Raw genomic sequence first — 24196 nt, forward strand, 5'->3', positions numbered from 1 at the left:
GCAAAACTACTACATTCAGCACTGAAAGTTCTGAATGCACCATGGCTCTAGTTATGGTGGTCACAGTCCAGAATTATTTCAACAACTATTGCAAAGGATTGCCATGAAATTTGGTGCAGATATTCATGGTCCCCAGAGGATTATCTCATCTACCTCGTACTGATTTGTAGTCATGTGCAACAAGGGGGGTAGGCAGCCCCCAGGGAACACATCACCACCAAATCTGCCTCTTGTACTCCTGCTGAATGTATGTGCACATATCAACGAATGAATGTGCAGTTTGTGCGTATGTATGGATTTAGGAGTCAGTTTCACCTTCATTATGCCATTCCAGTTGTCTCCAGTGGAAACTCTGAAAAGCAGCAGAAATGCCATCCCAAAGTTTTTAAATGTGGCATAGCGCCCCAAACCCTCGCATGGGTGGAGCTCATCACAAACTGTTGAGACAAGAAGGAGAAGGGAGGGGATGAAGAGAGAGGAACAGCCAGACAGTGAACGAGAGACATACAAGTATAGAGAGATAGAGACTTTGATGGCTTTTCTGGTGTCACAACATAGGGCTTTGCAATGAACGGGTAATATGTAACTGTAATACTATTTTATAACTGAAAGCTACAAGCTACAATTAGAGGGATCAATACGGTATTTCAACAAAGGATTCTAGAAAGCAATTAACATTAGATAGATTAAATCCACAGAGAGGAGAATTAACCACTCTGTGCATGATTGTACATGGCCTGAGCAGTGTGTGTGTGTGTGTCTGAATCTGTGTATGAGCTTTCTCTGGTTTGCCTGATTGCCTTTATGCACAGGGCATGTGTGCTTACTCAAGTCACCAAACAGCTCCACTCCCAGCGCTGCAAAGATAAAGAAGAGAAGCATGAAGAGAAGACCCAGATTCCCCACCTGCAGAGAGACAACAGGAAGAGAGAGGGATTAGTCAGAGGAGAGAAATCCCAGGCAAAATAAACCAATAACAAGGGACAACAAACAGCTCATACCAGAGAGAAAACAAATGAAAGGCTGTGACAAAGCAACAAGGGGAAAACATGCTTTGGCAACTGACTGTTTGCTAAACCCCTCCCCTGAATGGTAACTGTCCAGACGTAGATTAAAATGCATAACAAGGACAGCTCTGGATTTCTCTGCATATTGAAGCGGTCTGGATTCTGACTTTTTGGACATGCACCCTTAGCTTCTGTTGTTTAGCACAATATCATGTATGCAGCCATTGAGTGTGTGTTTTAACAGGAGACAGGAGACAGGGTTTGCAACCAACTCGTAAAGCTAACTCATTAAGCTAATGTAATTAGTTCATTAGCTAGCCAGCTACAGCTGATAAAATCTGCCAAGACAGTTATCACTTCAGATGACAAAATCAATGGTCATCAACGTGAAACAAGGAGCTGCTTTTGTCGACCTGTCTTAAAATAAAGGATCTAGTGTTTGAGACATTACGAAACTCTGCCACTGTTTTCATCATCATTTGTAAACTGCTATATGTGCCATGAGGAAATGCAGTGAATGAGTGACTGGCACAAAGGACTGAAAGAAGCAAAACCCGAATGAAAATGTCAGGAGCTCAAATACTGCAGCTGGACAATAGTGAAAAAAACAATATGGAATATCAGCTTTAACACAAATGTGGATTAGGTAATGAAATGCTTTAGGGTTTGCTGTTGCTCCTGCTGTCAGTGCTAATCAACATGTCTCAACCTACACACACCCCTTCCACTCGCTATTATTGGATTTATTAATTATGAACACCTCTGACAAGCTCTAGGAGAAATTAGCCTGGAACAACGTTCAATCTCTGTGTCTCTCTCTGAATGAGACCGACAGGTGGTATCAAAGAATGCTGCGAACACAGGACTCCCTGTTATTTTTTCACTCAATCCAAATACTGCAGAAGTTGTTCTAATTTACCAACTCCACCCTACCCAAATCCACCCACCCACCACCACCATTCAAAACAAAATCTCAAGCTACATTCACTTCTGAATCTCTGCAGGGAGCTGATAATGCAAATAAGGGTCTCTAGAGCTGGGACAAAGCTCTAGGGAAAAGACGACGCCCCGAAACAGAAGAAAATGTACCAAAAAAAGAAACGCTTCTGGGATAATTTTAGGGACAGCTTCTCTGGGACATGTTAGGATGTGAAATGGTCCATGGAGACAAAATATAGATGAGGAAGGAACAGAGGATTCAGTGGTTTTGGTGGAGGTTATTTAACATAGTTGACTGCGTACCTGAGGCAGGGCTTGCATAACGGTGTCCAGTAAAGCTCTCATCCCCACTGCCATCTTCAAGAGCTTCAATACTGTGGGGACACACACAGAAAGTGAAAAAGTGTCTCACCCATAGTAAGATTTTTCAGTCTTACATAACAGAACTGGGACTTGTGCCATCACGCCTTCTGTGAAATGGAAAGGACACAACATTTCACTTACAGTCCAATCCTACTCTGTTAGTGTAGTCACAGATTTCCTGGTCTTGAGCAACATTACACTGTCAGATTGCCTGACTGAGGTCATATCCTCCTGAGTGGAGTTGCAGTTTGATGAGATCACTCGTAAGGTGATGGGACACCAATGGAGGTTTACCAAGGTTGATGGACTATGTACAATAACAAATGCAATAGCAGAGATGCACACAGAATGCTGGGAATACAAGGAAGTTCATGCAAACTAGTCTGGTAGCATATATCCATATATATGGAGCCAGTGTATAAATGTGATCCATCTAAATACATTTACATACAGTCTAGATATGAGATGTATATTGATGCCAAATGGAAAGGGAGCCAAATATTGCACCCACCCAAAGCACAGAGTCAGACATCCACATTACACAAGAGTATGTGTGTGCCTAGTCTGCTGTGCGACAGTAATCAGTAACGACTTTCTTGCTACGTCTTTTATTACACATTCAGTAATCAGACAAAACAGACGAGCTTCTCTCCTGCCTGTCTTATCTCCTCTTCCTCCCCGCTCCCTCGACCTTCCTAATTCTGAACCTCCTCCTCCCTTCCCCACCATTTATGATCTCTCCAGATACACTGCATGCTCTCTCTACCTCTCACCCACCTACACACCTTTCCCCTGTTCATTTATCTCCTCCTCATTCACTTCATCACAACGTTTTTCACTCTAACATCAATTGCTCCTCTTTCTGACTTTCTCTCCATCTTCTTATAATCTATTTTGGAGTCAGAAGTTATTCATCATTCCTGCTCCTCCTTTTGTTTCTCCTCTCTTCCCTCTCTCCTCTCATTTATTCCCTCCATACCTAGTCTCAGTTTCATGCAGCTTAATTCACTTACTGTCATGTGTCTTGGCTCTCCCTCACCCTCGGCTATCTTTCCTCACCTTCTTCCTCTCTCCTTTCTCTGTCTCTATATTCCCTCTCTCTCGCTGTGCTGTGTTTGTCAGCTGACTGTGTTTCTCTATGCCATCTGGTCGGCTCACACCCTGCCCGAACCCTGCTGAGACCTGCCATGCAAAAATGACAAAGAGGGGAGTCCCGGGGATGTGGCTGTTTTACAAGGCATCTTAAAAGTACAGCACCGTGAACGAGACTGAAGTGTGTACGTGTCTGTGTGAGAGTGTGTCAGGGAGGGGATGGGGTGGATGGATTGATCCACGGAGGGAGGGGTGAGGGGTTCATACCTCGTGCGATTCTCAGCACTCTCATGATGCGGATAATGGTGGGGTTGATGGGCAGTGAAGCGTTGACCTCAATCTCCTCCAGAGTGATGCCCATGATAGACAGCAGCACGATGGCCAGATCCAGCTGGTTCCACCTACACACACACACACTCATCAGTCCCTGACTTAGATCACCTCTTTTCACTGAAACCCCCAATGAATGGAACTGGCTACAGAAACTAATCCAGACAAATCATTGATATCATCCATTTCTCCTTCGTGAGTCATTTCCTTTAGAGGTCTGCACTTGAGTCACATGACTTGCTTGGACAGGAGTTGGAATGGATTCACAGATCCAATGACCTTAGACTCATCAAAATCAAAAAGACTTGCGACTTAATATGATTTTAAAGAGACAATCTAAACACTTCACACATCAAAGTGAGTTTACGAGTCAGTGTTAGTACTCATCAGCATGTGAAAACAATTGTATATTTTCTTTTTAGGATCTGGAAGAGCTTTGTCAAGTTTGAGGAAATTACCCCGCAATGATGTCATAGTGATATCATTGACTGAGGCTTGGAGACAAATGTTTAAGTGTAAAAAATGGGTTACAAGTTTGAGAGATGTGGGTGTTTACCAGGAAAAGAAGATGTATAATATAATATCTACAATAAAATATACATTGTGTTGCATCAAATTGTTGAAGATCCAAGGGCAATATCAGTATGTTTCTTTATGGCAGAAAGGTTTAGCACATGTTGTTCTCAGTTCCAACTGTAAATGGAAGGACACAAGGCGTTTCAGTAAAGCTGATCACCTGTACTTACACAACTTTGGGATAAATTTTGGTTTTAAGACTTAGGTGTAAAATACTCATACTATTAAAGCTGCTATGTGCAAGATGTGTCCTGTGACATATAATTTAGTGTGAGTATGACTGTGAAACATACTGAGCATACAGATGCACATAGGATAAGGACATTAGGACATTAGGATACATTTCTCTCTCATGAAAAGTTAGTGCCAGTGGAACTTAATGTAACTGACAAGAATCAAAGCTGCAAACAGCTGCAGTGCCTCATGAAGAAGCAGACTACAAACCTTTTTACAACCTTTCAAGCCTAAAGGGGGTAAGTGTTTGACAGTCAAAAGATAGATCTGAGAGAAGTATCACTTTAATGGTCCAGTGATTACAGAATTAAGCCAAAAACTTTAGTCATACGCAGTTAACTAATGACGTAAACGCACAAGCCTGGAGACTGATCATTTTCTGGATGACAGTGCAAGGGAGTGTGCAGACTATTTCAGTGTTATGAGGCAGATTAACAAAGCAGCAATGGCATCGTTTCATCTGAGTGTATCGTAAAGATAGACATGGTACGCTCAGATCGAGAAGCAGGCTTACTTTTTTTCCTAGGTACTGTAACTTGACTTGAGTTGGGACCAAACTCTGTGCAATAAATGTGGACTGAACAAAATGTTGGATGTGTAAAAACTGGAGATAGTTGTAGGTGGTCATAATAATCAGGTTTGTCTACCTCCATTGTTTCAGTTCTATGTGCAGCTTTCTTTCTCTCTCTCTCTGAGTTAGAGTCCACTCCATAATATATCCCTCACGTCTTCATTTAGATACTCGGAGTGCACAAGTCAAGACAAGAAAATTAACTTTAAATTCAATGAGACTCCTAATGTGTCCTGTGGGGTCTTGGCTAAATATTGTGTTTATCTGTTTGTGTGTACCTGTTTGTGAGTGTGTATTGAGGTAATATCAAACTGGACCACTGCCAAATACAAAAAGGATAATGGTCTACTTTGGTAAGGAGAATGGACATCATGGAGCCATTGGTGGTCAGCTTTGGTCCAAAAACTATGAGGTGCGTGTATTTGTATGTGTATTCATGCTAAGTGATGTGTGCTAGTATACATTTGTGCTGTTGTGATTGCGTTTGTGCATTGTGTGGTTTTCAGCAGGAAGCCAAAGATTTCAAAGCTATGAAATCATCTAAGGCAGCATGTTTTATGGGTGTTTAATGAGGCCGTTTGTATTCATACAGGTCTCGCTGAGAAGCATACACTGGAGCACCTTGGAAAAAGCTCATTTAAGCTCTCTGAACAGTGCCTCAGATTTTCCACATGACTCAGAGGTTAAAGAACGGTACCTTTAACCACCAATCTATTAGAATATCATGCCCCCTAAAATGTCAAAACTCTAAACTGGGAAGTAAATGTTTATTCAGGATCTCTGTTTGATCTGGGTCAGAGATGTTTAGAAAAGGTCAGAATGTCACTTTGGGAAGCAGCTATTTAAATACTGACTTGTCCTTGAAGAATCGTCGAAAACCGAAGGCCACCAGCTTGAAGACGGACTCCAGAACAAAGATGAGGGTGAAGATGTAGTTACAGATCTTCAGTGCCTCATCCAACTCCTGAGAATGTCAGGGAGAGCAATGATACAATGTTAGATGAATAAGCTGCACAATAACTGCACAAGTATCCATCTTAACAAGTCAATAACCCCAGCATTAAATATTCTACCGGAGTGAATTACGGCTTTTACCATTCAGTCTTTTATTAGAATGTGCTGTAAGTGCACCAATGGAATGATATGGCCATATTGTTTTTTCATATTTCAAATGGAACACATTTTCAACTTGACTCAGTTACACTAAATGGCTTGCTATGATGGATACTGTTGCTGTGTAAATATACAAATTTCCTGCATTTAGTCTTCACATGAAATACCAAAGAGTCCATATTGTAAACTTTGTCCTCTTCTCCAGAAGTAGCTATTCCATTAATAGATCACTCGCACCCTCCACTCCACCCTTCCTCATTCTCTATGAAAAGGCCATTAGAATCAAAGTGTCCATTTTTGCCTGTGGGAGAATTCACAGTGCCCATCTGCATGTAAAAACTGACCTTTACCAGAGAAACAAGCAGAGAACGCAACCTTCTATTTTTCCCCACAACCATCTGTTCAAGTCAACATCCTTCCATTCTACCGACGTCATTCTCCTCTACCCAAAGACCTTCTACTCTACCAAAGATCTTCTATTCCACCCAAAAACCTTCTGTTCTTCCCAGCAGCCATCTGTTCTATCCAACAACCTTCCATTCAACCCAGCAGCATTCTACTTAACGCAAAGACCTGTTCTACCTAAAGACCTTCTATTCTACCCACTGACATTCTATCCTAGTCCAGACACTCCTACATCTACCTAATGAAACCGAGACTGAGACACTACCAATTCATCTAGTCTGTGTAAAAACCTTCTATTCTACCCACTGACATTCTATCCTGTCAGACATTACCTTCTACCAAACAACCTTGTAATCTACCAACAACTATCTGTTCTACCCAACAACCTTCCACTCTACAAGCACGTCCTACTCTACTCAGAGACCTTCAATCCTACCCAGTGACATTCTTTTCTACCCTCACACCTTCAACTTTTCCTAAATCTAACTAATCCAACTGCATTACCATTTGCTTTGCATTCCATGACATCTCTGACTTTTACTGTGTCCAACAACCTTCTGCTTCTACCCGAGGACCTATTCTACTCATCAACCTTCTTTTCTGCCCAAGTACCCTCTGTTTAACTTCGCAATAATATCCTATTTAGGTATTCAATGTCCAACAACATTATACTTAGCCCCCATTTCATCTACCATGCCTTATTACCCTGATATGTTCTACAACCCCTCCTTGTATCCTCCTCAGTTTTTCTACGCCTCCTCTCTCTTTTATCCTGCATCTGTTTGCCTCTTTTACTCTTGTGGAATGTTGCTAAATACATATAAACTGCTCCCTCTACCTCCCTCGGCTATCTTTTGTTCTACCTCCACCTCGGGCTTCTGATTAAGCAGATGGAAACATACAAGTTGTGTTATTTCCTGGGTGCACCAGCTGGGTGAGATTTGCAGCACCCCAGGCTAACTAAACTTGTTACAGTTGAAGCATTATTTCCAACCAATTTAGAAAGACTTTCTCTCTTTTATTGACTATATAATAATCTCATATCTATTGTTTGACCTCTCTTTCATAATTCACAGTTGCCTTTCTTTCCAGGATTTTACAGTTCTCATCTTACTTTAATTTCTTTTTCTGATGACCTAGTTCCTCTTACCCGTTTGAGTAACAAGTAAGGTTTTGATTGATTGATTTTTATTATTACTTGTATTTTATTTTTATTGGAACAACCTGCATACCCCACACTATCCAAAGCTTCCTAGAATCATAAACCTGGTGTTCCAGGAAGATTAAAACAAATATTCCAATGATATTCATTTTTTATAGACCCATGCCGATATTTCTCAGAATGAAGCCTTTAAAAGTCAATAGTCTGTGCCAATTTTCTGTATTTCTTAACAGAATATTGGCATTCCCCCAAAAATTCTTAAAACATTTGCCAGAATGTATTGCTTGTAACATGGGATGTTGGAGTAGGACTGACCAAGTATACGAACAAATTGCATCATGTCAATCATACCAGATGTAGATGTCACCAAGTCACTGTTATGTGATTGCAGTGAGGATCGGACAAACTCTAGGAATCATTTGCAATAATTATTTAAGCCCAGGAATTAACATTTGAAGCAAAGAACCCATAATGTCCCTTCCTTCCACCCCCCACATCTCACCTTGGGCTGCTGGTAGTGCTCCATGGACATGGTGATGACATTGAGCCCTATGACGATGGTGATGAACAGGTCCAGGTAGTGGCTAGTGCACATCTTGTGGATGAGCAGACGGGTGGGGGAGTAATCGGAGTAGTAGGGCTTACTCTGAGCTTCTGTTGGAAGGGGGATTTGGTAGGGGGGTTGGGGTGCAGGGAGAATGGGGAAGGAGGAGGAGGAGAAGAAGGAGGAGGGGGAGGTGGTGTTCGAAAAGTGAGATAGGAGGTAATATACTGGGACACTGTACAGTAGACCTGATGTATTGACGAGTGGAGCCACCGAAGCTGCTTTAAAAAGAAGCGGTTAGTGAAACATGACAACACCTTCCTGGGCACATGAACGTGTTATAACTACTCACAATAGTTGACTCACAGTAAGAATAAAAAAATATGTAAAGAGAGATATGAAGAGATTACAAAAGAGGAAGGCAGATCAGGTAATGGACAGGGAGAAAGACAGACTCTAGCCAAGCCCTCCTGTGGTTTGCAGTCATGACTAATCAAATCAAATCTCCTCTCCTCTAATGAACAATTATTTAAATTGACTCCCCCCTGAGTGAGAGTGATGGGAGATAAAAAGCACTGCTAAATGTGTCTGTGTGTGTGTGAGAGAGAGATTCCATGGAGGACACTGCTGTCAGGATATTTCGGTCTAGAGATTTGGCCATCTCTCCCTCTGTCTCCCTGATCGTCATGTGACTCAGCCTCCTCTTATCTCTTTCACCTCCCTCATCTCAGGAAAAGAATGTAACATAGGAGAAGTTTTCCACACTCATCCATCACTTAGTTCCTCACCTCTTTCCTCCATCTAGGGAGGAAGGATGGATGGGCTGAGAAGAGGAGAGAGGAGGCTCGCTTTATCTATCACCTTATCACTCCATCAGTGAAGGAGAGGCTCTAGGTCACATGGTAAAGGTAACGACACACACATGCACACACCCAAAAGCAAAATCCTTTGGGTGTTGTGAGCTCGTCCTCTCTGTCCAATTAGTCCAGGTGTAATGTTGCGGCTGCAGCTGTGCTGGGCTTGGATGATTCCCAGGAGTGTGTATATGTGTGTGCAGCTCCTGGCGTGTGCCTAGTGGTTTCCCTATCGTACTGGAGAAACTCCACTCATAGATCAGGCACTAAGACAGGAGAGCTGAGTTAGCAGAGACAGATAACGGAATAAATATACCCATCCATCCTTGATGTTAAATATACAATATATGCACCTTTTGGGACCCTGCTAGGTCCACACAAATGTGGGGCAGAGAGTATTCTTAAAGTTTCCTATGGTGTGTTAACATTCAGCAGCTGTAGAGCTTTTTTATCAATTAATAATATTGGCTACCCTGTAGATACCACATCAATACTACTGCTATTTATCTGTGGATAAATTATCCACATTATCTGTATACAGTTATTATTTAGTTAGAATAAATCATAATGTGCTCAGATACTGCTGGGAGAGACTTTAATTTGGATCCTTGAGGTTTTTTTCCTCAGTGAAACAGAATCTGAGAGATAAAAATCCAAGTATGCTATTGCTATGGTAAAAGAGGACATTCAAAGAATGGCCCAGTCTCAATTAACAGCACGCAACAAACAAATAAAGGCCAGATAAAATGCACTGAGGTAGGTGAAAATACCTGTGCTGTAATGGCTCACATGATAAATTTAGCTTAATGTACATTATCACCATATGATTTCCAGCACTACAACCAACATCATGTCATTCTCACCAGTCTGACGCTACAGTTTCTCTTTTAAACTGAAACACATTTATTCATTAGTTTTATTTACCCAGAGTCAATGAAACTAAACATTTCCAGTTAATGTTTCAAAATAAAAGTAAGGGTGGAATTACACTGTAAAGTTAAGGGAATTGAAGTTAATTAGAAGGAACACAGTTTTTGTTGAAGACAAAAAACAGAGTAGTGATCATGACATGACTTGAGACTGTTTATGACATGATGTGTACAGATGGAGTTGGAGCTGTGTAAATGTACATTATCCCGAATTTATCAAGATAAAAATAGAGGAAATGTTGATTTTGCATTAGTAGCATACAAAATAAATGAAATGTGAGCAGATTAAAAAATTAGAAGGAGAAGTCTTATAATCTTAAAATCTGCTAAAATATCTTTATAAATCAGGCAGCAATTTGAATAAAGTCCTGTTTAAAATAAAGCTTTGGTTTTCTCTGCTATGAAGTTAAATAATGGCCCTGTCTACAGCGCTGTCAGTTGGAGAGTTGTTGAGGTTTGGCAGAGGTCTGCACTCTGCTGAGTGCCTTCAAGTTAATTGTTCCATATTTGTGCTTAAGGTCATCTTTGCTAATTTTGTGCCTGCTGGTAATTATTGATATTGACAACAGGGGAGATGAACCTGAATGCAGGTGGTGTTGGCTGAACCACAGGGCAGCCAGTGTTGGAGTCTGCTCCTGAACTCCTACGGAGATGTGCGTGCCAGAAAGTGAAAATAATGTGGCCTCTAGTGGGCCTGGTCTGGCTTTTTCAAATAAATGCACTAAAACATGTTGACATCCTCAGTCACCTGATTTTCTTTTAAGCACCTCAGGTCCTGGAATCGTCTCTGCACTACACTCCCTCTTATCAGCGGCCTTTAATAAATGAGGCTATGCTTTTGGACATTTCACCATATGGCCCACTGAATAGACAGTGATAAAGTGGGTTTAGAGTGTCTTGGGTAAGTCTGGGCACATGTCTTTGAATCGAGGTATAGCCCTTGTGGGATGCACCAACTCAGTTCATTCACTGGGAGTTCCTGTTTATGAGATCCTCCATCATCTTTGGATGAGCAAACATTATTTTTACTCTGTTCTACTTACTATCTGCAGGTGCAAGCTGAGGCAGACAGGCGGCACTCCCTTTGTTTCACCTCCTCTCTATACTCCCTCTTTCATCTAAATATGCTGCCGAAGACAACTTTTTCTTTTCCTAGTGTGGTATATCTACTGTCCTATTTACGTTCCTATACAGTAAAATACATTCAAATACAGGGACAAGAAATTTTTTTGAGTAAGGTGGCAACAGATGGGCAAGACATCTAGTACATAAATGAGGAAATTATTGGGCTCTTGCTTCCACTTTCTCTGCCTCCACTCTCCTTTCTCTCCATGTTTCTCTGCCATCCTTCACTGATGTGGCAGGTGCAGCCTCCTCTCTCAGCTCTGACATCACTCTGAACAGGAACAAGGATGGGAACAAAGGCACAGACCTCTCCTCATAGGTCACGATGCCTTCTCTCTGCATCTCCATCCTCACTTTGACACAAATTCTTCGTACATTAAACAGACCAAGCAGAACAATCATCTCATGGGGACTTAGATCTCATTGTTTGTTATTGTGTGTAACTGCACTACAAAGAATTTTTAAAGAAGTCACAATATACCATATTGGCCTGAACATATCTTTTCCTGGAAATTCCTGGTTTAAAAAAGTGGGGGTCAACTTACATTTGAGAATGGGACAATTATGTGTTCATGACATCAGATATTCTTTTTGAATGGACAGAGTAGCAGTGTAACAGTCTTTATGTTGCTAAAATAGTGAGTGATTTCAAGTCAGTTCATGGTGAGTCTTTCAGAGTTAATCAGCCCTAAAGTGTTTCATTAGCCTGGTTTGACCTGCAGGGTTTTCTGAAGGTGTGATTAACTGTTTGCTGCCACGGATGAAATAAATTCATGATGTGTAAATTTGACTTCATCAAGTTCGTCTCCTGACGTCTTTCCTGCTGAAATGAATCAGGGAGAAAATTTGTCAAACAGCCAAGAAATTACAGCTGTCACAGATGACCTTAAAAAGACGGTCTGAGAAATGCTAACTGATTCTGACTGCTTCAAGAGCTTGACAGGAGACAGTGTGAGTCTGACTGATCCACAAATGTGGGTGAGGACTCTTTTCTCCTTGGATTAAGGGAAACTTCTCCAACAGGATGGGTCTAAGTGTGTCCAATCCACAAATGTCTAAAAGGGTGTTGATTATCAGGGTTGTTTAACAGTCAGGCCAATAAGGTAGTTGTTCTCATTTACATATTTTCCTGTTTTTGTTGTTAGACAACAAAACATGTAGGAAACAGTGATTTATTCACAGCTCATAAATACTACTGCTTGTTAACCAGCAGTCGTTCCCAGGCTGCACTGCAGGGTTGAAAACGAAGAGAATAATATCGATGCAGGCCACTCTATATACACTATTCAAGCTCGGGTACTTATACACATTAAAGTACAGCCACAATGTGTTTGTGCTTATGCAACATTAAACACCTCTACACTATGTTAGGAATGTGACTGCTGAGGAACAGACACTGAGCCATGACTGAGCTGTAGCACAGCTAACTGCAGCCACATCCTGTGGACATTTAGCTTTAGATTTACTGAGTGACTTCACTGACCATAAGGAGATCTAAAACCCCTGAGAGATGTAAAGAATTCCCTGTCCAAAAACAACCCCCAAGAGCCTAATTCCTCCTTTTGCCTTCCACTGCTCTCACTCTCCCCTTCATCAACACCCACCCTTAACTCCCCTTTGTGTGTGACAGCTTTGAAGGCTGAGGATTTGGCCTGGGAGCTGCTTTTGGACGCGGCCACGCTCAAAAACATAATCCATACATTTCCGAGGCGGTCTTTGTTGGGAAATACAGACACAGTAAGGGTCCTTGGCTTGTGGACCGATGAGTAAGAACACCACAGCACAGCACTATGGGTATACTGTGACCGTGTGGGTGAGCGCAGGTTGGGTTGGACTGGATATGTTGCGTATGGGTCTGGAACACAGTGGACCCACACCAATGTGGTGATCAAGTGAGGGTGCCTAGGGAAGGTTGTGGAGTGGAAAGGATGTTGTGCCGGCTACTCCGATGAAAAGGAGGCCTGACCGTGAATCTCAAAACAACACGAGACACTGCTATGGCTTTGAGTTACTGGTGCAATGGCTGCTTTTTGCAGGATCTCCTCTGAATATGTCTGAAGGCTCTGTGGGTGTAGTGGCTCCATCAGAGATTTACAGATGATTGGAATATTGGGAAATGAAGAGTTGATTGATACGGGTGAAGGTAATGGATGTGATGTAGGGACTAAAGGAGACTTAACGTTTGGATCCTGGATGATAAAAGGAATGACTGTGAAAGGAAAAGCAGGGCACGGGCTGTAAAAGCAGCAACAGTGCACTCTGAATGGAAATGAGTAAAATGTCAGTGAGAAACATTTATATTTTCACTTCTCTGAAGCAGCAGTTTGGTTGAATGCGGCGGCTGCTTTTATGCCCCTGTCCTTCATGGTGAATGGCTCAGTATTAAACCTTGAGACTCAGCGTCTGCCAGGAAAAATGTGTCAACCCTCAATGTCAGGGACTGGATGTTCAATTTTGAAATCCAGCAAACACTGAGTCTAAAAAATAAAAAAAAACAACTGTCAACATAAACAGTTACTGTAAAACAATCAAAAAAAGATTTTACTGGAATTCCCGAATGCTCTGCTGCCTTGCTTAAATATCAAAGAGAGAAAGAGACACAGATAAAAGGAGAAAAAACACACAAACGATAAAAAGAGAGAAATAAATCAAATTGGGGAATAAGAGAGAAGAAGCAGCAGAGCAACTTGAGGAGTCCAGAGGAAAAAAGGCGAAGAAATAAGAAAACATGACATCATTCAAAATGACAGGGCATGATAACACACACTCATCAACACCCTTTGACACACACACACACACACACACACACATTGTGCTGGTTCACATGGTAGACTGACACACCTCTTTCTGAGTCATACTTGAGCAGGATGGACCAATTGAAATGGGGGACTGAATGGTGAAGGCAAGCGATTGGACGGGGTGAGTGGAGGGCGGAGTAACAGGGATAACAGTGATGACAGGTACAGACCGATGGGAAGCTTTTTAACAGCAGAATGACACAGCGTTTTTAACCTTTCTCCCTTTGTTAAATCCATATTAATACCCAGAGCCGCAAATTAGCACAGTCCCAGTCGACTACACACAACAGGAAGATGAGCTGATGATTTTAAAGCCTTAGCTTTCCTTGGTTAAAAGCATTCAAGCACTCTCAATCATAATATTTCCTTTCTGTCTGTTCTGCACCTTCATACGACTTTTTCAGCTGAAACCCTTCACCACACTGCTGCAAACTACACATAAAATAACTATAATCAACCTTGATGACTGTTTCACTCTGTTCAGTACAACATGCACATTTTTTTCTAGCCTTGACAGCCAGGAAGGAGCACAAACTGAACAGCTGAGTAAATACAGAGACAACACACTCTTAGACTATAATTACAGACATTTTGAGAAGCAACCTCTGAAATCCTGTGAGAACATGAATTCTCACCTGTTCCTGTTTAAACACAGCGACAGAAATACTTTATCTTTCTAATTCATGCAGGTATTTGTGTGGAATAGGAAAAAAAAAAAACAGCGGAAATTACATCGTCAACGACAAGGACTATAAACTCTGCACAGACATGTTTGGTGAGTGAAACCTGGTGAACTGTTCATAACACTACCACTCTTCAGCCATGCCAGCAGCATGGCTCTAGGGTTGCCATTGGCAGCCGGCTGATCCACCTCTTTGGCTCAGACTGAAATATCTCAGCAATTATTGGCTGCATTACCATGAATTCATGGTCCCCAGAGGATGTACCCCAGTGACTTTGGTGATTCCCTGACTTTTTATCTAGTGCTACCAGCAGGTCAAAGTCTTCACTCATCCAGTCAAATATTTTGTACTTTTGTACAAACATTCATTGCTTCTCGAATGATGAATCCTAATGGCTTGATTCCCTGACTGTTGACATTTGTGTTTTTGGGACACACACACACACACACACACACACACACAAAATTAACTTCTCTACAAATACCTGCAAAGCTACCGACATTCCCATTAGCTATAATCTGTGTTTGCTAATTAGCAAATGTTGGCTAACAAAACACACTAAACTGGGAACATGAACATGAACATAAACTCTGAACCTGCTAAACATCACCATGTTACCATTTTCATTATGAGCTTTTTGCATGCTGATGTTATCATTTCGCTCAGAGCGCCACTGTGCCTCATTACAGCCTTAAACAGGCTCTAGCATGGCATTCAGTCCTTCTGCTACCTGATGTTGATCAGCTCTGGTAATTGTGTGTGTGCTGTCCAGCCTGATTCAATCTCATGCAGAGTTCATCAGCTCAGTTGCTACTTTGGCATTTGTGCTGTATGCCCGTCCTTGGATATACCACATATGCACAGTCACGCAAAGGTTAAGACACCGCTTTTTCTTTTGGACCCCTGCATAGAGAGCTCCTCTGGTTAGCAGAAGAAAAAGTACACCTCATGTCTCTTTCATCATTACATTCAGTGCAGCGGGGCAGCGCTACAGTATGAGACTGTCTGCCACTCTGCTCCATGCTGTTCTCTTCTTGACATTTCTGTAGATGAAATATTCATCGAGAAAGTTTCCAACATGAAACATTCATAGTGAGTGTTGTTGGGCCAGTTTTTCCTCCCACAAATCACTTACAGCTTTTCAGTCAAACTAAGTAATTACAGTATGTTCCTTCACAGCAGTTAAAGCAATTATTAATGTTACAACATTGCCTTCTTTGGAAATTAATGAGCTCTATTACTCATTATATTACTTTTGATTTTCTTTCTCGGGCATATCAACAATCCATCAGTTTCTGTTGTCACCTATTCAGTACATATCCATCATCAGTCATTCATGCCTCCAGATTTATGGATGAGTTAATATATCTAATGTTTCCAGGAGGCAAATGAGCTTCATTAGCTAGTTTACAGGATGAGGGAACATTAATTCATCATGTGATTGAGTCTGACACAATCAAGTAGAGTATGTAACATCAGGAGCCTTAGACACACACCTCCTGGCACACCCCCAAGCAGTTGCAGTAACATAGCATCCTGTTGCTGCTAGGCCCCAAACGTTCTGAAAGATTCATCACATTTAACACTTCACTTAACACTGCTACCTACACCTCGTGGCATCAAATTTTTACACCCCCAAGCTGCATCTCTGAGACTTCCTGCCAAGGTGTGCCACTCACCATCTCTCACTCTTCTTCTGTTACCCTCACATCTTACCTCTGTATTCCCCTCCCCTCTGAGACTTTTCCATTCCCACTCACCCCCCTGCTCTTATTCGCCCTCTCCCTAAAGGATCAGCGTTATTAATTACATCTCTACAACAGAGGAATGGAAGAAAGAAAGAGGAGCAATGTGAAACTTCCGTTAGATTCATCTCTGTTAGCGCTGACCCAGATACAGCCAGGGACTGGCATCGGCTGCTGCTTTGTGTGTCTCCTTGTGTGTGTTAGCTAATAGATGAAGAACAGCTATTCATGGAATGTCAGGCTGTTTTGCGTATACCCACACTTATGTTTTTGGATGCCATGTGTGTATGTGTTTGGTAAACCATGTGTGAGGGGCTGATCCTATTATCCTCTGCTGGCCATGTACTGACAACAAAGATTAACACCACAACACAGGAAACGACTTTGTTTATCCACCACAAGGTGATGAGGATTTATGGATCTACATGGAGAATACAGTCACACTGTCAACATCCGTTACTGACGCCATTATCTGCACATTTGTCAGCTCAAGTTTTGCAAATGTGAAAACTATGACATATGAAACAGACGTACCTGACCTAAGATAATAGGACTTCCATTATGTGACCGCTTAGCATGAGATTTGCCATGTATTTTGATGGATTTAAAAAAGCTAAAAAACCTCAAACTAAATGTGACCTGCATTCAGTGTCATTAAAGTTTCAAAAAGAACAGTTCTAAATATGAGAGTGAAGTTTTTAAAAAATGAGGTTTAACAGTCGATGAATTACTCTGTTCATCAACCGTTTTATTACTTCACATGGTTCAATTTACATATTTGTGATTTGCATTAAGGAGGAAAATGTATCAAGTGTTTCAGAGATAAATGTGATTCCTCCCTGAAAGCCCCTGGTAAGTATGTTATGTAATATATATAGTATGCTTGTTAGAACTGAAAGCAGCTTATTATTTGAAAGTGGGCAACAGATCAAGCTATCATTGCTGAAGTCAGCGCTGTGTGAGGTGATGCGTCTTAACTCACTAACCTGTGTGTGGGAATGAATTAACCTGCGGAGGGAATCCAAAATAATGCAAACGCCTCACAGAAAAATATTTATTATCTCAAAAAAAAAAAAAAAAAAAAAACATCACTGCAAAGAGTGTGTGTGTATCCTTTAAGTCTACCAAACTCACTGAATGTATTTCCTTCCACAGAAAACATATGTGAAACCACATTTAAAAAATAAATTGTGATATGTTTACATCAGTCTTCCCTGCAGTCTCCCTCTTCACTGTCTTCAATGTAAAAATGACAAACTAACAGAAGTCATAATTTTAAGTTTAATAAACCAAATATAGATTTTAGATTAAACAACTTGTTACTGCTGCAAGTTGACAGAACTAACTGGTTGTAAAGTTGGGCAAAGTCCAAAAGACTTTTCACTTATTGTCATTACTTTATGTTTTCTCAGCTTTTTCATTGTTGTAGTTTAAGTTTTTAAAACTGAATTAAAGGTGCTTTGGGGAGAATTCAACCAGACTAGATTCTTGTTTCATTGGTATCTTGAGTATGCACATTAGATTCAAATTCTTCCCATAATTGGTTTTGTGAATATGTCACAAGGAAGAAAATGCATTTGTTTGTTTGTTTATAAAAAAAACTCCACAGGATACTTTTGAGGTTGTGCTTCGATTGCAGTTAGCTTGGTAACATATAGAAACCATGAGTGGAAAAACAGCAGGGAAGAGCCGTTGCTGGACTCAGAGTGGGAGGCTGATTTACAAAAAGCTGTAGGAATCACTGCTGGTCCAGTGTGTGCTGCACTTGAAAATGAGTTAGCACAAAAGAGGCGGTCTTACTATTTTGGTTGGCACTGCTGGCAATCGGCTTTTAAATATGTGAGTTTCCAGAGCAACAAGAGACCACCAACAGAGGTGGAAAGAGGGTCAAAACATCTGTGGCCAACAATAACAAAATGATTCAATTCAAGTGTAACGTCCTGAAAATCTGGACAGCTTATATCAAACACAGAGAAAGTGCAAAATGGAACAGTCACAATAATAACGAAGTCAATGTGACAAACACAGTAACCCTCCCCTGTTTGTGTTCACAGTGTTTAAGGTGTATACATTATTTTGTCCAGGCCTTGTACGTCTTGATAAGATGACTGTTTGGGGTGAGATGGTGACAGAGTGTTGTGAGTGAGTGAATTCATGTGGGGGCTGACCCAGGCAGAGCTGCTCGGGCTACAGTGTTGATCTGTTCAGCCTGTCTGGGAAGTCGAGGGCCATCTGTTAACATGGCAGAGCCACAATTCTTTCAGACTGACTTCTCGGAGGAACACCAGCGTAGCACAACACACACATGCACATGACAAACCTGCAATTCAAACTCACATCCAAAGCACACAAAGCAACATATGATATAATATAATACGGATACTCAGACTATACTCTGGCTGCTTCTCCTCTCTGTTCTTAAATTCAGTTATTATTACAGTGTATCACATGGCTCTAACTCAAATCACCCCCAAATTAATGCTAACAGCTGATGCTTTAACCTCTAAATTATGGTTGCATCGCTAGTGTGTCCCTGTTACACAACTTACTGCACCACAATAACAGCAAATACATCTTGAAATAGTTGTAATTCTGCCTGGATTATGTCTTTTATCAGCAAAATAAAGAAACACTCTTATTTGACGTGGCAAGTTGCAACATGTGGATACTGAACATATCTGATGCAAAATGTTCTGTGACATTTTTCTTTTGTTTTTCCACTTGCGATAGAATATCTGCTTCTAACTAGAAGCAGGTTTTTCAAAGTGGTTGAGGAACCGAAGGCACTTGGTAAAGGTTAGATAAACACTGTAGTCTGGTTTAATAATGAAAAAAGTCAACATACAATAGGGCCGTCAGTTAAGATAAAAAGAATTTGAATTAACATGTAATTTGTCCCTTGTTTTCATGTGTGCTGTCACAGCTGCATTAACTGTTCTGCAGCGTGTGTTGGAATTTTATATGGTGGCTCCAGTTCTGTCATTATCCTGAAAACCTTCTTCCAAAACAATGCCAGTGGGCCTCATATACTTGCATATAAATCTTTGCAAATAAATTTGCAAGGCAAACGATTTCAAACGGTCTGTTGCTTTTACAGACTGCAAATATTGAATTTGAACACCTCATTACAGTTTGAATATTTTATTTTTTTCCTGCACTTAAGTGAAAGTCTGAAGTTTGAATAAAAACACACAACACGGAGTTTAGCCAAAACACTTTTGCTGCCTAAATCACGTCACACATATGAAACACAGAATGTGAATCATGGAGTGAAATAATATCACGTGTTCATAGAGCTGCCCAAAGACTTAAAGGTACAATGTGAAGGCAATAAACTGGCAACACATTTACATACAATTAGTTCAGCTTATTGAGAAAATAAAAAGCAATCAATAATGAAAACAGTTCTTAGTTGCAGCACTAAAGGCACAGCCATAATGGTTTTCCATTTGAATAATTAATTGGTTACTTCAGCTATGGGAATGTCTATACTCAGGCTGTAAAGGTTCCAGTTGTAAGAGTTACATAGAGTTCAGAGTGATACACTTCTAAATAAGTGCTACTACTTACACTGCTACTGCTGCACACAGCAGCCAGCAGCCTATGGACTAGTGCAGAAACACTGAGAGCATCATTACCCTGATACAAGCTGCTGTCTGTCAAAATATCCAGCATGCCATCTCTCTGATAGCTCACTGAGGGCGGAACAGGGAGAAAATAATATGAAACTATATTTACAATTTGCAGCATACATCATGTGCAGTGTACTGTAGCTTCTCCCGATGTGTCTGTCACAACCAGCTGACTCTGACTACACAACGCATGACTCAACACAACAAGTCAACTCAAACGGGGAGACGCTTCACACTGACCCTGAGGGGAAGTAGGCCGTCCTGGATGCGTGCGCTTGTGACTGTGTGAGAGAGTGTAGCTCGTTGTGTGTCAGAGTGCATGCATGTCTACCTCAGTGTATGGGTGGGATTTTCTTTACATGTCTCCGTGATTTCCAGCCACTTTCTTCAGCCTCTTGGTTTTTACTCTGGGTTTGAGTGAAATATCTCAACAGCTTTTGGATGGATTGGTACAGACACTCATGCACCCCTTCGCATCTCGTGCCATCATCTGGTCACATATAATTTGTCTAACGAAGGTCTGCAAAGTAAACATTACTTGTGCTAAACATTAGCATGCTAACACTGTCATTGTGAGCCTTAGCTTTCAGCCCAAAGCATAAAGACAGAACAACAGAGTCGAGTCTCAAATAATCAGTTCTCAGAAGAACTAAGTCCAGGTCACATCTCATGTCAAAGGTTTTGTGAGGGCAGGAGCATGTGATACAACAGTACGAATGTGAAAGCTGACTGGCGGAGGAGTGGAGAGAGGGGAATCAAACCAAATATGACAAGTCCACAGCTCTGGTGCGATTACGTGTGTTTCTAATCTGTGCAAGTTACAATTGGATCCAACGTTTTACTGACTGCATGTGAACATCTGTGTAATTCTACCACCTCTCACCTCCACCCTTCTCCTCCTTCCATCCACAGTCAAAATCTTAATGCGCCTCCTCCATCATCTCCTCTCTTTGTTCCTCTCCTCCTCCTATCCTTCACCAGCAGCTGCTCCAGCGCAGTGCAAGCTGGAGATAAGAGTCCGCACGCTCACACACAAACACACTGTACGTGACATGCACCCCCCCCCACACACACACACAGACATCTCCCTCTATGAGTGCTGATCCCCCTAACACAAATATAAAAGTACCACACTGTGTGGATGCTTTATTTTATGTGTGTGTTTTGTGTTCTTGCCACTTCTGTAATTACCTTTGGGTATAAAAAAATATCAAAATAGTGCAAGCCCTCGTGTCCTGAGGCAAAATGCCGCATAGGATCAACAGAGGGGCGTGGGGGTCCCGCTCCCCTCTCAGACAGCCATCCGGACTGAGAGGAGGAAGGGATTTGGGGATGAGAGCTGCTCCTGCATATTTTACAACCTGTTCTGCAACCATCTGCTGCCTGACACACTCACATATGCACACACACACAACGATACAATCCACCACAGTCAAGTCTGCCTTCCAGGAATGTGCCCCTATTTAACACACATTGCACCTGATAATATATGTACAAACAAAGACAAAGCACACACACACACACAAACTTCCATGATGCAGAGTTAGCGAGGGGGTCTTCATTATGTAACACCCCTCTCACCAGCTCCCACCCATCTATAATACCTTAACCAGATTGCCATGGAAACTGGTTGCGACAATTCAAACGTGTGTGCCAGCAAACCAGTCAGAGTGGTCAGACAGCCCTGAGACAATCTCCATGCCCAACAAGAGCCAACTGCTGTTAACAAACTGCTGTGGTCTCGCTTAGCGACAACTTGTACTGCTGTAACCTTTGTTCACAGTGTGCTGCAGAAAATCAGCCAATGGGTCGAGATAAATTTATGCGGTTTGGCAAGAGCTGTAATTCTATTTTAGATGATGATTTAATAATAGTATCCCACTGATGCACATCTGATAAACTAGAAATAGATTGTTTTCCACCGAAGAAACTATTTCAACCCTCTTCATAAGTAAAACAAGCCATTTGAAGCTTGAGCTGTGGAGACTGCAGTTCTTCTCTGACAGTTTGTTGCTGTTTAATTTACTGTGATTACATTTACATATTTTGGCACTGGGTGTTTTAAATTAAGCTTTTAAGTCCACACAGACTCAACGGGAAAATAACAGAATATTCTTGATTGAATTTCTGTGGTCTAATGCCTTTTAATGGAAGCCAGTGACCTTTAATAAAGGACGTTATTAGAGGATGTTAGCAACAGAGAGAAGCTGTTCATCCAAGATGGCAGCCTTTGTACAACCTGCTCAACCCCTGTGTTCGCTCTGGCTCTGATCTACAGTAACAGCAGTGAGCTGAAATTACAAGGCACAATGAGAGAGACGGATCATATTAGTCAAGTTTAAAGGATCATTCAGAGTTATCAAAACATGGTCCTTATTATTGCAGCTTTGGCCATCATTCTGATTGGTAATTATAACACTGTGCTCAGCAAATTAACACAGTGACACTGCTAAAAGTTTGACAGGAAAGAAACACAGGCGTCAGATGATCAGACTTATTGGATGAGAAAACTAAGGGCAACAGTAAATGTATTACTTAAACTGTTCATCGTCAACATCCACAGCTGTTTACAGACCTCTCTGGTTCAAGTTTGTACTTTGCACTTACCATACTTGTTAGTGCACACTGTGCATTATTACCAACAGCTGACTGTTGACTGATGGCAATGTCAGACTGTCAGTTAGTCAGCCTATTTTGATTGAGATTGAAATATGATAACAACTATTGGATGGCTTGCCATTCAAACTAGCACAGACATTTATAGTCCCTGAAGATGAATCATACTGACTTTGGTGCTCCTCTTTTCATCTAGTGCCACCATGAGGTGGACGTTTGTGGTTTTGAGTAAAATATCTCAGCATCTACTGGACTGTCAGCTGTCAGGACATTGATCGCTCATCAATTGTGTTGTTGTTAAGTAAGCTACAGACTTTTTTTAAAAGTCATACCAAGTTAACGTATTAGCAGTTCCTGTTTGCAGTGAACCCATGAATATACAGACTGCTATTACTGGATTATTTTGATACTGAGGAAAACTTAAACATCAGATGATTCTCCAGTAGTTCTGTGATTTCTAAGCAGATTTATGAAAGTTTATTTGTGATGGACATTGGAGATACTGACATCCACGGTACGTGTAAGTCACACTGCATTGCTTTTCATGAAGGAGTCATGATTCATTTTCACCTCACACTGTATTCCCCTCACATCTCTCTCTCCATGCCTTCCCCTCAGCTCTGCAATGTCCCCCTGAGGAGGCATTAGGCTTTGTCCATATCTATTTCAGACTATATCCTGTAATTTGCAAATGATAAAATGTTCCTAGAGAATAAATCCTAATGAATTTTGTCATCGCTTGTTGACAAAATTGAGCGCTAATTAATGCATTAGTGCTGATTAGAAAATGTTAGCATGCTATCATGCTAAACTAAGATCTTCAGCACAGTAAATATAGCACCTGCTAGACATCAGCATCTTAACCTGTTGATGCCATTTTGTCATCTCTAATAATCTTACTCCCCATGTTTCTTACCATTTCACACTTTGCTGTAACAACGTCATCATGTCATTAAAAAGGACTACAGTTCCCCTGGTTTATGATGAAAAAGACGACCATCTCAGCTAACCTGCCAAACTAATTAAACCTTCTGTTGTGGTGGTGGTGCAGCGGTGCAGTGCTGTGGACAGTGGATGGATCGCGGACGGTGTGGAAGAGCTGTGAAAGACAAAGCCACGACAGAGAAAACAGGTAACAGCATGTCCAGCGAACTGAGGGCTGATGGGAGAGAGGCAGGGGGGCGGGGACGCGGGATGGGGCCCTACCTCCCGTGATCATTGAACTTAGAACCCTAGCCACCATGGTGGGTGGTCGTGGTCGGTGGTGGTGGGGGGGTTTAAAGGGACACACAGAACATGCTAGAAACTCTGTACCTTTCAATGTGCCGTCAGAGAGGGCCCAACTCACCCCCGGAACCAATAAATCTAGAGGAATGAGACCGTGTTAGTCAGGAAGAAGCAGAAGAAAGCAAGGAAGGAAGGATGGCTGAGAGTTAGAAACAGGAGAGTCAAAGAGAGAGAAAGAAGAAAGAGGGATG

At 41.5% G+C, this 24196-nt stretch overlaps 1 protein-coding gene across 1 annotated transcript in view; it reads right to left on the bottom strand.

Moving 5' to 3' along the window:
- cacna1g (calcium channel, voltage-dependent, T type, alpha 1G subunit) overlaps positions 1–24196 on the bottom strand; it is a 135024-nt gene that overhangs the window by 13299 nt on the left and 97529 nt on the right. Inside the window, 6 exon segments of the mRNA XM_051066268.1 lie at positions 316–437; positions 828–906; positions 2250–2320; positions 3669–3802; positions 5967–6076; positions 8295–8446. Of these exon segments, the coding sequence (XP_050922225.1) occupies positions 316–437; positions 828–906; positions 2250–2320; positions 3669–3802; positions 5967–6076; positions 8295–8446 (668 nt within the window).

The sequence above is a fragment of the Lates calcarifer genome, linkage group LG23 (assembly GCF_001640805.2).
Source record: "Lates calcarifer isolate ASB-BC8 linkage group LG23, TLL_Latcal_v3, whole genome shotgun sequence".
NCBI classification, from domain to species: Eukaryota; Metazoa; Chordata; class Actinopteri; family Centropomidae; genus Lates; species Lates calcarifer.